The sequence below is a fragment of the Pipra filicauda genome, unplaced genomic scaffold (assembly GCF_003945595.2).
Source record: "Pipra filicauda isolate LSUMZ 115617 unplaced genomic scaffold, ASM394559v2 scaffold135_size2527700_pilon, whole genome shotgun sequence".
NCBI lineage: Eukaryota > Metazoa > Chordata > Aves > Passeriformes > Pipridae > Pipra > Pipra filicauda.
In genome coordinates this window covers 1,437,875-1,453,093 of record NW_024103829.1, presented here as the reverse complement: position 1 = coordinate 1,453,093, position 15,219 = coordinate 1,437,875, and the positions used below count along the sequence as shown (strand labels likewise).

Genomic DNA, 15,219 nt, shown 5'->3' with positions numbered 1-15,219 from the left:
TGATCTCAAAAAATGGTTGAATTAGTATCAGCAACTCAGCTGAGTAAATTGCTGAACCTACAAGAAATTAAAGGCAATATTATACACTCGTGATTCTTTGGAGCTCTTAGGGTTAGTATGCAGTGGAAAAAGGATGGCCAAATCGGATTATTCCTCTGCTGTTCCTCTGTACTGGGTTGAAACAGATGGAGCACCTTGGAAGGGTCCTGTTAGGAAGTGTGTAGGATAGGCCTGTTTGTATCCACCAGTAGGAAGCTTGTGAAGCATTTGCTTTTGCTTGCTGCTCTCCAAGTGTCTCCAGCAGGAGTGCTGCTGCCTTGGCTGCTCAGTACAGGTGCCTGTGAGCAATCAGAGCTTCTTCAGACACCATTTGTGCTCGACTGTGGGCAGGTGAACAGAAGCAGCCAGTGGGATGATTTTGACCCCTGAGAATTCAATGATGAATTTTAGTATAATAGTAAAATAAGTTCATTTCTTGTCCCCTTTTTTCTGTGATTACGTAACCTAAGGTACATGAAGATGGTCTACAAAGGTGACCAGGGGAAAAACTGTCTTCACAGTGGCAGAAGAAACAGCAGCCACAGTAGTAACAGAAACCCCATGAGCTACTAAAGTCGTTTCTGTGATTGCACTGTGAGCAGAACGGCACTCTGTTGAGAATATTGTTTCAAATTGTGAACCTGCTGTAGACTCTCATAAATGGAGCTGTTGTTCCCATGTTTGAAATCCACAAACAAGTATGCTTTGTTAGGTCTTCTTACACTGTTGCATGACAACATATATCAGAGTACATTGTCCTGGATACACAGTATTCTGTAAATCTGCCCTGAAAACTACTCACCAGTAAGAGGAAGGGGAGGGGAAATAACGTGAACATGCAGATAATTCTGAAAAGAGGTAAAGAGCAAGTAACTCAAGTGACTGAGTCAGGTATTTGACCCTTTCATGGAAGGGTCACTCCTTCGCAGAGTCTTTTTATTAAGAAAATGTTGTATAACTAAATCTTATTACAGTTCTGCACAGCTTGGAAAGCAATTGATTTAGAGTTGATAAATTGTTCTGTGATGTAGGTATTGTATTACATGGTTATTATGCAGTAGAAAGGATAGAATCTGTTACAGCAGAGAACAACTCAAGCCATTACAAGATTCAGTAAATCAAAGCAGACAATGGTATAGTTGTAAAATAGCTTTGCCTCAGTGACTGCAAACATCTATTTTGTTATTTTCCTAACAAAATGTTATTTCTGTGGCTGCAGCTGTTGCTTGATAAAAAGAAGAAAACTCATGGAGGCTAAATCTTTTCCTTAACTGTTTGTTGCCATGAATTATATGCCCTAGTTATCCTAGTGAGACAACTTCATACATATCCAGATGTACCAGATTGAGGACAGAATTTGGACTAAGGATATATTAGTGAGGAAAGTGAGCATACTCTGTCACTTTAGCAGGAGTAATTATGTCACTCAATGTCTATTTAAAGGCAAAAGAATGTAATTAAAGTAACTTAAAATGTGTCTTTTTCCATAACTGATTGTTGATGCTTCTCTTCAAATATCAGGGTCTGTATGCTGTGGGGAACTTCTTACCAAGTGATGAAAATGTGTTTCACCCGAATTTTCACAGAGAAGCTCTAAGGTCTTTGACAGACCTCAGTCAAGATGCCAACAGAATCCTGCCAGGTAAAAATGGTCCCGGCAGCGATGGCATTGTCTCTCACCGTACAGAAAGCATCCTGAATAGAAACCACAGAGATTCAGGGTCTCTGACCAATCTCAAGAGAGCGAATGCTGATGTAGAAATAATAACACCACGAAGCCCAATGGGAAAGGAAAACATGGTTACTTTCAGCAACACTTTGCCAAGAGTCAACACACCATCCATGGAAGATCCAGCACGACGAAATGCAACAATACACGCATCGATGGATTCTGCCCGTTCCAAACAGCTGCTTTCCCAGTGGAAGAACAAGAATGAAAGTCGAAAGTTGTCACTGCAAGTAATAGAGACCGAATCTGGCCAGTCACCACCAAGGGCTATCGAAATGAGGTCAAGCTCAGAACCCTCCAGAGTGGGTGTAAATGGTGATCATCATGGCCCAACTGGCCAATACCTGAAAATCCAGCCTGGCAGTGTACCAGGTTGTAACAACTCAGGTCTTTCTGGTGGGCCGAGGGTCTCTATCCAGTCACGTCCTGGCTCATCCCAGCTAGTACATATTCCTGAAGAGACTCAGGAGAACGTGAACACATCACCCAAAAGTAGTTCAGCTAGAGCTAAATGGCTGAAAGCTGCTGAGAAGAGTGTTGCATGTAGAAGCAATAGCCAGCCAAGAATCATGCAAGTAATAGCCATGTCTAAGCAGCAAGGAGTGCTTCAGGGCAGTCCAAAGGGTTCAGAGGGAAGCACAGTCACTTGTACAGGAGCCATCAGATACAAAACCTTGACAGACCATGAGCCAAGTAGCATTGTTAGAGTTGAGGCCCATCCAGAAAATAACAGACCTGTAATTCAGATGCCATCAGAAGGAGAAGGAAGTGGGTCATGGAAATGGAAAGGTCCTGAAAAAGTCACCCTCCGTCAGACATATGAGCTAAATGATCTTAACAGAGACTCTGAGAGCTGTGACTCCTTAAAAGACAGTTATGGGTCAGGTGACAGGAAAAGAAGCAACATAGATAACAGTGAGCATCACCATCATGGTATCACCACGATAAGAGTCACACCAGTGGAGGGAAGTGAGATTGGCTCAGAGACTCTGTCCATTTCTTCTAGCCGGGACTCAACACTTCGGAGAAAAGGTAACATCATTTTAATCCCTGAGAGAGGGAGCAGTCCAGAGAATACCAGAAACATCTTCTATAAAGGTACATCCCCCACACGAGCATACAAGGAATGAGAGGAGACATATCCGCTGGTCCATACCACCACAAAGTAAGCACATCTTGACACAGGTTCTGCTCTCTTTGTTTTGAGCTGATATTTACCTTTATGTGCCAAATTATTGACCAGCAGCCCAGCGCTGCTGATGTGCAATGTGCATGAGCCTGTGGAAAGCATGTGGTGGGGGGAAAAGCACAATGCCAGAACTAATGTGAAACATTTTCATGCAGCTTGTTTCTTCAGACTCAAAACATTTATCTGAGGGTGATGATGTCAATCAAAACAATGGTCTTGAACACAGATACTGTGTTTCCTGAATGTGCCAACTTTTTATTTTATATTTGTGTCCAAAATTGACTGACTTTTTCACAGCAAAGGCTGTATCAGTGTTATATATTCACCTTTGCAGAATTTGCACCAAATCTTTAATACAGGATGGTGCTGATGATAACTTTACATGTTTTGAAAAATTGCATACTTATTAGACTCTGCAAACATGACATATTGATGTGCAGTTACTTTAAAAGTAATATTGCTAATACTATGATGATGCTGGCTGCATTCATTTAGCGTAGGAAATATTTACAGCTTTGTTATAGTGGATCTGTCACATTCAAAGATTGCAAAGGTTTTGTGTAGTTCTTTAAGATGTCTACTGCAACAAAAAATGTGTGGGTGACATTCCATTAGAATGGAATGACTATCTATTTTGAATAGTTTGCTGCTACTGCTCAACTTTTGTTTAAGAACAGGTGCTACTAATGAAGAGGCTGCTTCTTAGTGGGCTAACTTGTAGAATTGTTTTAAATTATGTTTTTTAAGGGGTCTTATCAAGTACTACAAGTAATTCAGATTTTACATTTTTAAACTTCTTATTCTGTCCTTCAGCGACCCGTCCGTGTTTTTATTAGTTTTTAAACATATAATGTAGGACACCAATAACTGCAAGATGTGCGAATGTGAAAGGCGAGTAAATAAAAATAAACAGCCACTTTCCTGACCAGCTTCCAAGGAGACAGGAATTAATACAGCAGCTCACACTTAGGAGCAGTCATTCACCTCACTTGCTTAGTATGCCACAAGAACAATGACAAGTTTCACCCCAATCACCATCATTTAGGGGATTTGTGCTTCGCTTTAAAAAATGGAATGCCTTCATATTGCAAAATCACTGAATGAGTGTTGCGTTGTGCCACTACTACTGTTCACCTCCCTGAGACACCCTCCAGAGCCTTTTAAGCATGATATTTTTTTCCCACCACTGCCACTTAAGAATATGAAAGTCTCTGCACCTGAGAGAACATGGAATATTTTAGTAAATTGAGCTTTGAATATAATGAAAGAACTTGCCTGCTAAAAATCTCCATTGCCAAAAATTATTGAAAGGGTAAGCTCTGAAAGGAATAAGCATAGCATGTCCTGGGCATGCCAGAAGAAGTGTCTCATTACATTTAGCTCTGACTTAAACCATGAAGGAAGCCGGGGCAGTGCTCGCCCACTGCAGTTCCTCATTCTCTCCTATTTCTATCTGAAAGAGAACTACTATCAGACACCTTCTAGACCCCCTAGGAGGGGGAGGGAATGGCTTAGTAGTCTCCTCAGTGAATAAATAGTAGCAGATCAGGTCTGTTCTCTGGCTTCTTGAGGGGAGTGTTCTGGTTGAAGTCCTCTTCTGATTTAGGGTATCAGAGAACCAGATACATACTACATAGTCAGAACCTGTCTACACACCCTACCCCACAGAACTCTAAGGAAAAGCCCACCCTACCCCAGCCAAGTAGGAGGTAGAAGGAAGAATCACCCCATTCAAGAAGATAAACAGCACAACACACAGACCAAAAAAAAAAACCTAACCCAAAAAAGACCTCAAAACCAAAACAAAATCCCAACCCCAACCCTAACCCTAAGTAATTTCACAAATATCAGGATGGTGTTTGTATAGAAGAAAAGATTGAGAGTCAATGGAAAGCTTTATATACCTTCCCAGTTTTACAGGTGCTCCAGGCTTAGCTGAGGGCTTGCTGTCAGCCAAATGTGCCAAGCAATGCTTCCCTCACCTGCCCATCACCCAGTGCTGTGGATGAGAGCTGGTCCTTAAGGAAATGACCACACTCTCTCTGCTAGTGATAAAAGACGATCCCATCATACTTACAATGAGTGGGAGAAAGTATTCTGCAGGTTCCATGTAAGAAGCTACCCAGGAGGCTTGCAGCATATTGTGTACGTTAAAGGCACAGTATGTTGAAGACACACTTTAAGGCACAGAGCTGGGAAAAATAATCATAGATACCAGGGGAAAACGAAAAAAAAAGTAGGTTTTTAGAAATAAGTTCTCAGACTCTAGCATTTTCAGGATTTGTTTTTTCTTTTCAAAAGGATGAATATTTAGTCCTTGGTATTTAATATCAAATTTTGTACAAGATGCCTAGGAATTACAAACACTTGGACTGTCATGAACATGAACTAAAAACTTTGGTTTTAGTTTAGTCTAGGTACATGATAAAGCAGGTAGGATTAGCTTTAAAGGAATGGGTAAGACAGAAACACTGTTGGCCTATCAATGCAGGGAAATAAGATGCAATTGTTTGTTAGTTTGTAAGTGCAGGGGAAAAGAACATAAGTAGATGAACCTGGAAATAATGGAAAATTGAAATGGAGAATAATGGCAATAAAGCAAAGATTAGAAAATGTTCCCTCTGGCAATTTAGCTGTTTTGGAAACAGCAGGATTCCTGGTGGGAGTGTTTGTTCTTTATTCCTTGGTTTTAGTCGGATATATTGGCATATGTGTTGCTTTTATTACTCTAAAACTTGCTGCACTATTTCAAGTGCAGTGTAATATTTTTCCTAAGGTTTCCTATTTCTTAAGAAAAGATTTTAAAGCTCTTGTGTAATCATTGAAATTGTGTTCTATACATAAATATTGATATATTCTTTTTTACTCAAAGTGCCAAAGGCTACTGTTTTTAATAATGGCTTATCAAATTATATTACGTTAGAGAGCAGAAATGTAATAATATATACATTGGAACTCAGACCTCTGCATGTATATTTGATAAGGAGCCTTTTGTAAAATTACTCTTTGTTTACATTCCACTGGTACCTTAATTTGAAAATTACTCAAATAAATTGACAGGTGACATCTTCTTAGTGTTCTGATTTTCTTACTTGCTAACAGGCACGAATTTCTTTGTTAGGCTGTGCTTTACTGAGAAAAGAAAATACTTAAAATATGTTTTTAATGAGAAATCTCTATATAAAGTATTGTGTTTAATAAAATGTTATGCAATGTTTTCAAATGGAAAAGAATTTGTAAATTGCTATAAATGTATTTTGTTAAATAAGTACAGATCAATGCTACTGTGTGAGTTTATTGTGCTAACATCATGAAATAAAGATAAAATTCCTCATTGATGTTTAGTCATCTCTGTGGTGAAGCAAAGTTTTGTTCCTCCCCAAATTATTTTTCAGTATCAGATACCTCATGACGTAAAAATGGTCATCAATGGGAAACCTCAAGACGTTGCATAGTGGTAAGAAGTTCAAAGAAGCAGTGTCCGAACAAGTTTGTCTCTATCTAAAAAACATTTTATATGAAAAGAAAGCAAGTGAATTGGGAATGTCTGCTAGATCATTCCAGAGCACCAGCTGCATTGCTAAATCCCTGATGCATCTAAAACACTTTGCTAGCGTTGGGTGGAGCTGCCAGATATGGTGAAGCCAACCTTGGATTTGTGAATGAGACAAGGGCAGATGTCAGGAGCAAACCTGAGAGGATGGGCTCTCCCAGGGGAAGAAGTTAGGATGCAGGAGTCAGCAGGTGACATACACCCTTTGCTGGCAACAGTGAAAAATGATATGTGTAACAGCATACTGTCAAAAGCATTCTTACCTAGAAGCCACACAAAGTAATGTGGTAGGCAAACAGCAAAGATTGTCTCCAAGCCTGTCTTTTAACACCCTGAAACAGGGCAACAGCAGGCCCCTAAGTGCCTGGGATGGAAGGCATGGCTGTAGCTGAGGCATGCACCAACACTGCCAATGGCATAACAAGGACCACAAGGACACACAGCCCCTACAATGCATGGCAGCACAGCAAACTGACTATGAGAAGCTTTTCCCACCCGTGCCTGGGCCTTTGTGCAGGCTGACACTTTACACTTGTGTGTCCTTCCAGCAGGTGACTGCCACGCTGGGGTGGCACTGGGCAGCTGCTGTCACTGCTGCCTCCAGCCAGGCACTGCTGTGCTGAGCAGTTCAGCAATGTCACACATGTGCTGTGCTCCCTGCAAAGGCACGCGGGGATGGACTGATAGCGCCCCAAGCTGTGCTCCAGATCTGGGTCACTTGGCAATCCCTGTCCCATGACTTTCATGACAATTTAAGATGGGGGCCCTCAGGCAGTACAGAATCAAAAAACGCTATGTCTTCTCTCAAAGAAAGAGGAGTGTATGTACAGCTATCATACTGTTCCCTCTGTGGTGACTAAAGGAGCTCTCTTTGCATAGTTGGGGCAGGAGAATGTCCTGACCCCACAGCAGGAGTAGCCAATTTCAGGAGAGGCCTCTCCTTTGGCCAGGAGCAGATGCTGGTGTGGCTGCAGCAGACAATGCCTTGGGTGAAGCTTGTGAAGAATGAGGGCTGTGGCCCAAGGTTATGGTGTCCCACCCTCTGGGACATGTATTGGTAGCCTGGGAAAGCTACAGACAGCGCTGTCCCAGATATGGGTCAGAGAGACCCTGAGAAGGAGTGCAAGAGAGTAAAACAGCAGGCGAGGGTATGACTGCTGAAAGCTGACATCTAATACAAATCTAATGAGTTCTCCTCTGGGAATGACTCTTTCCATGAATGACAAAGGGGCCTAGACAATCAGTTCAAATATTTTAAAAGACACATTTTAAACATCTAAAGTTAGGCTAAAAAAGAACTCCCCGTCTGAAGGGTTACCTTTGAAGTAGAGGTTATATTATAAAATTTGATTTAAGATAGCACTTAGTGCCGTGGTCTAGTAACCACAGTGGTAGTGGATCAAGTATTGGACTAGATGATCTCGGAGGTCCCTTCCAACCCAGCTGGTTCTATGATTCTATGAGAAATTACCTCTACTGACAAACCTTGTCATATTAAACCATTCTGGCTACAGCAACACTGTCACACATTGAGACCTCACTGTGATCCAGACTGATGACTATATCTGATCATGCAAAGGAGTTTTCAAAAGTATGATTGATTAAACTGAAACTTAAATCTGTTTTGTGGGGGGTTTTAAAAGATCTTCAGAGGTCTTCATATAAGAAGTTGCGTAAGAGAAGACACTACTGGAATCAGTTTGGTATAGATTTATGAAGACCTTTTGTGTAACGGATCAGTACACAGCTAATTTGGCAGGAATATTTTAAAAGCATTAGAATCCTGGTTCATAAAATCATGAATAAAATCTCTTCACAAACCTTACATCACAGAATGTATCAAATACTGGACAAAGCTTGCAAGTGTCTCCATACTGCACATTCAAAATGAAAGTAAGGGAATTTCAGCTGCATACATGTGCATACAAACACACAACACAAAGTTAACGTGTTAAAGCCAGGGTTTAGAAGGAGAAAGCTGAACAGATAATTTAAATGAAGGAACAAGTTGTGGCAAGGCATGCATTTAGTTATACCCCCATATATGAAATCTGTTCTTCCAGTGGTTTTGCCATAAAGGGTAATAGGAAACTTGCATATTCAATGGTTTTATCAGCATAGCCCTGCTAAAAAAAAAGAGCTAAGATGAAAACTTACCCAGAACTAAAGCAAGTCTTCTCAGCCCTAGAAAGCACCTCTCATGCTTGAGAAAAAGAAGAAAAAAAATTATCCCCCCCCAAACTCTCCCTACCTTCAAAGGCCAACTGTCATTCAGTTTTTCCTACTATATTACTTTTTCAGTGCAGCTCAGAAAGAAATGAGAGTCATGGGGATTTGTGGATCTGTCAAGTCTCTGCAGCTACTAAATGATGCATAGGGAAAAGCTCTGCTCTCTCACCAAATCATTCAGAGCAGATTGGAGCATATCTGAGTGCAATGTGATCTTGTTTCAAACAGTTTCTGCTCCTGTTTCAAACAGTTTCTGTTCCTATTTCAAACTGAGCTTGTGGATTACAATGCCTGTTCCTGCCCTTCTCAGGGGCTAGAAGACTAGCTCTGCTAAGTGAGTAACATCACACAACTGGGAGCATGTTTACCTGTAAAGTATATGACAATAGAATCAATTCTTTGCAAACAATACCTGTATTTAAATTTTCCCTAAAACAAGCTATAATGTTTCTTTTCAATTAGTACAATCTCTGTTTATCAAATTTTTCAATATGCATTCTTTTGATGTTCCTTCACATACACATTCATGTGAAGTTCTATGCCCAACCTATGTAACTCATCCTTTGGGCTGGTCACCCTGATATTTGTATGCTTTAGTCCAGAAGTGGTGTGGATACTTAGCAGAATGTTAAGTGTACACTTTTTTTTACAGAGCATCATCAGGGTCTGAAAAATCCGATCCCAGGCCCAAAAGAAGTATTAGCTAAAACCTCTGGATAGTGTGAGTTGCAATGTCCTCTGATACTCCTTATCTTTCTGTATAATTTGAGACAATTATCCTCACTCTTATCAGAGGGGAGAGTTTTCACAGAAGCAGTTCCAACATCCTGTATCTCCCAACACTGAGTGTGCACCACCCTGGCAGGAGAACAGTTGCAGGCTTTGGTCACTTCTAGGTTTTAGTTTCCTGAGAACTACTATGGGTGTGATGACAAACTAATGCCTTGGTTTACTGTCAGAGACAATGAGGTTTCCACCATTTAATAATGAGCAGAAAAATGGAAGAGAAGCATGCAGTTTAAATGATCAAGACAGCTAAGACTTCGTATGGCATGTTCTGGTTGGTAACACAAAACAAATGTGCTGTGAGCTCTGTACGCCTAACAGATTACAGCCTTGTCTAACCTCCTAAACCAAGGTGGACCACTGGAAGAAGTTTCTTAAAATGCCTTCATTTTTAATGAGATTTATGAAGGAGTCCTCCATTCACTAACCTCTTTTGTGATGCAAGTAGAAGAATTCAGATACAAGTTAACAAAAAACAACCCCACCAACTTGTAACTTATCCAAGAAAAGAAAGTGAGTCAAGAGAAAGTTTAAGGTGTTTTCCAACCCAAGCAGTACCGAAAGAACAAAATCACAGTTTTTAAATTTGCACATTTAGGCAGTTAATTAGTACAATCAGTGCTTTCTTAATCCCTCTTCAATTATTCATCAAATAATTGAAGACTGGGTCACTGTAAAATTATTTCCTCCATAGTTAAGATACAAAATGTGACTAGTTTACAAAGCCCTTCAGCTCTTGTCATTGGGAAGGGGCAGGGGAGAAACCTAAGGAACTGGTACGAGCATGTCTGTGAAGTGATACAGAAGTTATGTGAATATTTTCTGAGATTCAAGATTAAAATTTTTGAAAATTACAACAAGGAAGGGTAGCTAATCCAACACTGGACATGCAACTAACACAACTAAAAGACTTCTGAACTTGTGAGAGGAGTATTTTGCCAGTTCAAGCTCACTGAGTGGATTTTTAGCAAGGATGGTGAGTTGGGCAGTAGCAGTTGTGTGCCACTAAGCTGTGTTAGACCGTATAAACAGTCTGTCATAAAGGAAAACCTGTGGAGGGACACAGCAAGAGATCTGCTGCCATAGAAACAAATGTAGCTGCTAGATATGCTGCATCACTGCTACACTGAGCACAAACCATGGATCAGCAGTATACCACAAACTGCATCTAATTTTCTTTGTTCAAGAAGAATTTCAAATTTGAAACAGATAAATGATGATCAATTATTATATATAATACAACATAGCTGCACAGACTTAGCATATTTTCTAACAGAACTTAATAACTAGTGGAAAACCAGAGATAAAAAACTCAAAAAAAATTAAGGATTAAATATCATTCAGAAGCTTTAATCTGATGTCCAGAGTGCTTTGCATTCTCTGAAAAATGAAGAAAGCTGCAATGCCTGATTGCTCATTTCTTATCCAAACATTACTCCTCCAGGGTAATGTAAAGGGTGCTTTACTTTTGCGGGTTTTATACCTATTTGTCAGAGTCCAAATTCCATATTTCTAATGCATGACCATCTCTCCTATTTTAGTTGATGGTACTTTTCTAGTACATAAGGAATCCAGCTACCAGAACAATACACTACAACACTACACATTTCATCTTCTATTATAGCTAGCCTTGCACCAGCCTTGTAAAGACACAGCAGCCTGTTTCACCTACACTGCAACTGCTTTATGTGGAATCAATGAACTCTTCGAACAAATAAAAATGAGCCACTGTCTAAATCACTGCAGAAACTGGTGTTTTAAGTTTACTTTTAGAAAAAATGATAATGACAACAGTGCAAGGCTAAAACATTATTTTTTGGTTGTCAGTATCTCATTTATAATTCTATAGTGAAGTGCAAATGTATTTCTGCTTTTAAATTATGGCAACATGCAGCTTTACATTATCCAGAGAGAGTTTAGCACTGATATATAGCTGATATATTGAATCCTGAGCCCACCTGACTCTCACTTCCTTGAAAGATTGGACTACATAAAACAAAGTAGTAGTATAATAAATTAGAGACAGAGAGGTAATATCTGTTATTTCTATTATATTTAGGGCACAAAGATGACATTTGGCAGATGCTATAATCTCCTGCAAGTGTATTAATCCTTACTGAGTGCTGCCAGTTCCTGGTAGAATTCTGATGTTATCACTTAAATAGGAAAAAAATGATATGTTTGAAAATTATTCAGTTTTGCTCTCTTCTGTGAGACAAAAATAAAGTGTTCCATTTAAAGGTACTCCTACACGGTTTTCACTGCATAATGGTACTCTGTAGCAGCTTACACAGTAATGCTGCTTTCTACTAAGAAGCATGAATTGACCTTATGTAGACTGCAGTAATTGTTTCCTGCATTAATGAAAAGTTCTTTCATATTTCCAGAACAGGAAATTCAATTCAGTTAAGATGCTGTTAATCCAGAAGTTCAGATATTTGCAATATTTACACACCTCTGGTACCAATACCATAGAACTACCTATGGAAGCCTCTGGATATGAATATCACGGATGTATCACTTGAGAGTAAAAGTGTTAAAAGTACTTTCAGTATATGTCTTTTTAACATATTCTTTCCAAATACACATTTGGAAATCTAGTTGATTCTGGTGACTCTTCCCGTTGCAGAGAAAAGGACTGCTGTTTGGCCCAGCAATGTTGGTCTATGGGAACATATTACACCACATCTCTGTTAACTATATTGTCGCTCCACTGAACACAAAGCTCAAATCTATGTCTTCTGCTCCTAAGTATTAATACTCTGACTGAAGTCTTAAAAAAAAAGCTCTTTGGGTTGGCCTTGTTATTACTCCTTGGTGCTTGGTCTATAGCAGAGTAATGAGCGCTTATTAAGAGGTGAGATAAAAGGACAGAAGATTTGTATATTTTATGCTGTTTCTTTTCAAACTGTCATCACCTGAAAACAGATAAAAACACGTAGTGGTTCTTGGGACAGAGAAGACTCAGAGCAAGATCCTTTATCATAGCGGATGTTAAAAATTTCTGCAACTCTGTATGTTAACTAACATATCGCTCAGTCTTTTCAGTGTCTGAGGTCCACTGAATTGACTGGTACCAAATAAATCTTGGGGAAATGTATACTGTCAAGATTGAATAACTTTGTATGTATCAGGGAATCTTCTAGCTGTTTCTACCACGTACAGCTCTGCCCAGGTAAGCAATCCTGACATGACATAATGTCAAAACATGGCAGATGCATGGGCACGTACATGATTGATGGGCAGATTAAAGATAATGAGGTCTAGAAATCTTTTCTATCTCCAGTTTCTTCCATTCTCCTTTAATGCTCTTAGAAAAGTGGAAATCCAAGTATTTTTAAGTTTTTTTACCATCTAGCACTCCTCACCATAGCATTGATACCATGTCCTAATAACCTTCCTTCTTTTCTCACAAAAACTACAACTCCATGCAAAAGGTTATGTTTCTTTCTTTCTTTCTTTTTACCATATAATTACTTTCCTTTTTTCTTAGATTGCACATGTTTTGGGAAGCACAATCTGTCCCTGTGTTTGCCATTACACAGTGAGAAAGATCATGATAGTAATCTGTATAGATATCCAAAGGGCACCCCAGAGGCATCACTCAGCACAAACTGTTACACCACAGCCCATTGAGACACTATTGGGTCCTACTGTATCAGCAGTATGAATCACCGGCAGCATTGTGCCCCTTTGTCTACAGAAACAAAAGCTGACACACATTCTAGCTGGCTGATATTGCTTCAAGGTACCTATTCTGATTGCTCTCCATTCCTTCTCTCCCTAAGAAAGAGCAAAAAGATCCTAGAGAAGCGAAGTGCCAATAATGTGCAGTACCATCACGTGTAGCCTTCAAAACAGCACTAACAAAAATCAGCACTAACAAAACTATGAGTGCAAGCAGGGGTTAATTATTAACCCACACTAACAAATGAAAGCAGCAGCATTTCAGCTCTTCCCTTAGTGTAAAAATTCAAAACCTTGAAATGAGAAGTGTTCTAAGCTTGAGCCTAGCAAATGTCCTAACCCTTTCTGTCACCAATCTCCTTCCTGCCTGTCAAATCCGATTGACTGACAGGCAGTTTGTATGAGCCTCTGTACTATGTAAGCTCCAGTAATTCCTTCTTTTAGAAAGCTTTTCACTCCTGCTCACTCTTAGAGGCAAAAAAATGTCTCTGTGTGAATCAAAAAAGCAAATTTGGCAGAAAGCAACCCATCAACTCCCATTAGCACTACTCTTGGGTATGGCAGCTGGGATGGGCCAGTGGCCATAACTAGCCATTTTCTCATTGTTTCACTTTATCTCTCAAGAGATAGTGATGAGATCCTATTAGCATCTAAGTCCCATCAGACTATCCTATATCAGACTAAGTCAAGATTGTTTGGACAGATGAAGCTACAGAACTAAAAAATACTGAGAGTGACACTTGTTAGGACATGAATCGGTCATTTCTTCAAGGAAGAGGAAGGATTATTTCTCTCTTACCATTCCCTAGCAACAGAGAAAATGAGGGGTTCTTTTTCATTTATAGAAGAGCCTTGATTTCAGCATTACTAGAAAATAGAAGCATCTGCTTGTAACCAAGGCATCTTCTGAATAGCACAGGACCTTCAGTTAAAGTCCTAAGAGCTTTTTAGACCTTACGTCTTATTATGGCAATTATTTCAGATAAAAGGAAATTACAAAGCCTGAGGTATGGGAAGGCTTTCATCACACCGTGTAGAGCTCCTATTATAATCCATCCCTAGGAGAGAACTTGCTTGACAAATACTATAAATAGGAGCCTACATAAGAGGATAAATAATTATTCATCTGCTGATAAATTCTGACATATCATCCTTCCTATGCAGCTTGATCGAAAGACATAATCAGAAAGTCCTTGATCTGTTAATGAGCAAACAGCACTTTAAATCTAAACTACCTTGAAAAATACTGAAAGCTTTAGAATGTTACTTTGCATTTTTCCTTTTGTCAGTGAGGTAGTATCACTGAACCCTAAGCATCATATGAATATCATACTGGGGGGTTGCTTTTGTTTGTTTGTTTTTTTTAATTTTTCACCTTGTTAATGTTTAGCAGAGTTATTGTCATTACCACTAAATTCAGCCTAAGTTCTTAAGCACTGCTTTTTGTTGGGAAGGCTGGTAAATGCCTCAGTTGAGAGATAGAGTTAAAATGAATAATAATTATTTACTTGAATATACAAAACCCCTAAAATTTCTTACCAACTGCTACATTTGTTCTTTAAGTCAGAGTCATTGTGTGAATTTCAGAAGGACAAGCAGGTAATATTGAAGGAAAAAGACAAAAAAACCTGAAATCTCCAACAGTAATGCCATTATGCAATCATTGCTGTAGACTCCAAACCAAGAATTTCAGCTAGTCTCATTCCTTACAGAGACTGAAGAATGTTCTAGTCAAGACAGTCAGGTGACTATACAGGTATGTGTCACTAAATAGAACCTAGAAATGGAAACAGATACAATCTCCACAGCTTCTTTACTTCTGTCTAGACAATTTGCAGGAGAGAAGGTGCTGAAGATGAATGAGAGAAGTATTTCTCCTTTTCTGCCAGAATAATTATTTTATAATCACTGTGCTGCAGAGAGTTTGGGGCCTGCTGTGGTAGTAGATCTGAAAAATCAGAATAACACACCTCTAGTGTAGAAAAGGATAATGATTTTCAAAAGATT

The 15,219-nt window shown here is 39.4% G+C and overlaps 1 protein-coding gene across 2 annotated transcripts in view; it reads left to right on the top strand.

The window, feature by feature from the left end:
* Nucleotides 1-6,295, top strand: part of PLPPR4 (phospholipid phosphatase related 4) — a 29,647-nt gene extending 23,352 nt beyond the window's left edge. For both annotated transcript variants that reach the window (XM_027740791.2, XM_039378352.1), the window contains one exon: nt 1,561-6,295. In XM_027740791.2, coding sequence (XP_027596592.2) covers nt 1,561-2,898 — 1,338 coding nt within the window. In that variant the 3' untranslated portion in view covers nt 2,899-6,295. The remainder of the gene's footprint in view (nt 1-1,560) is intronic.
* The last annotated feature ends 8,924 nt before the right edge of the window (nt 6,296-15,219 follow it).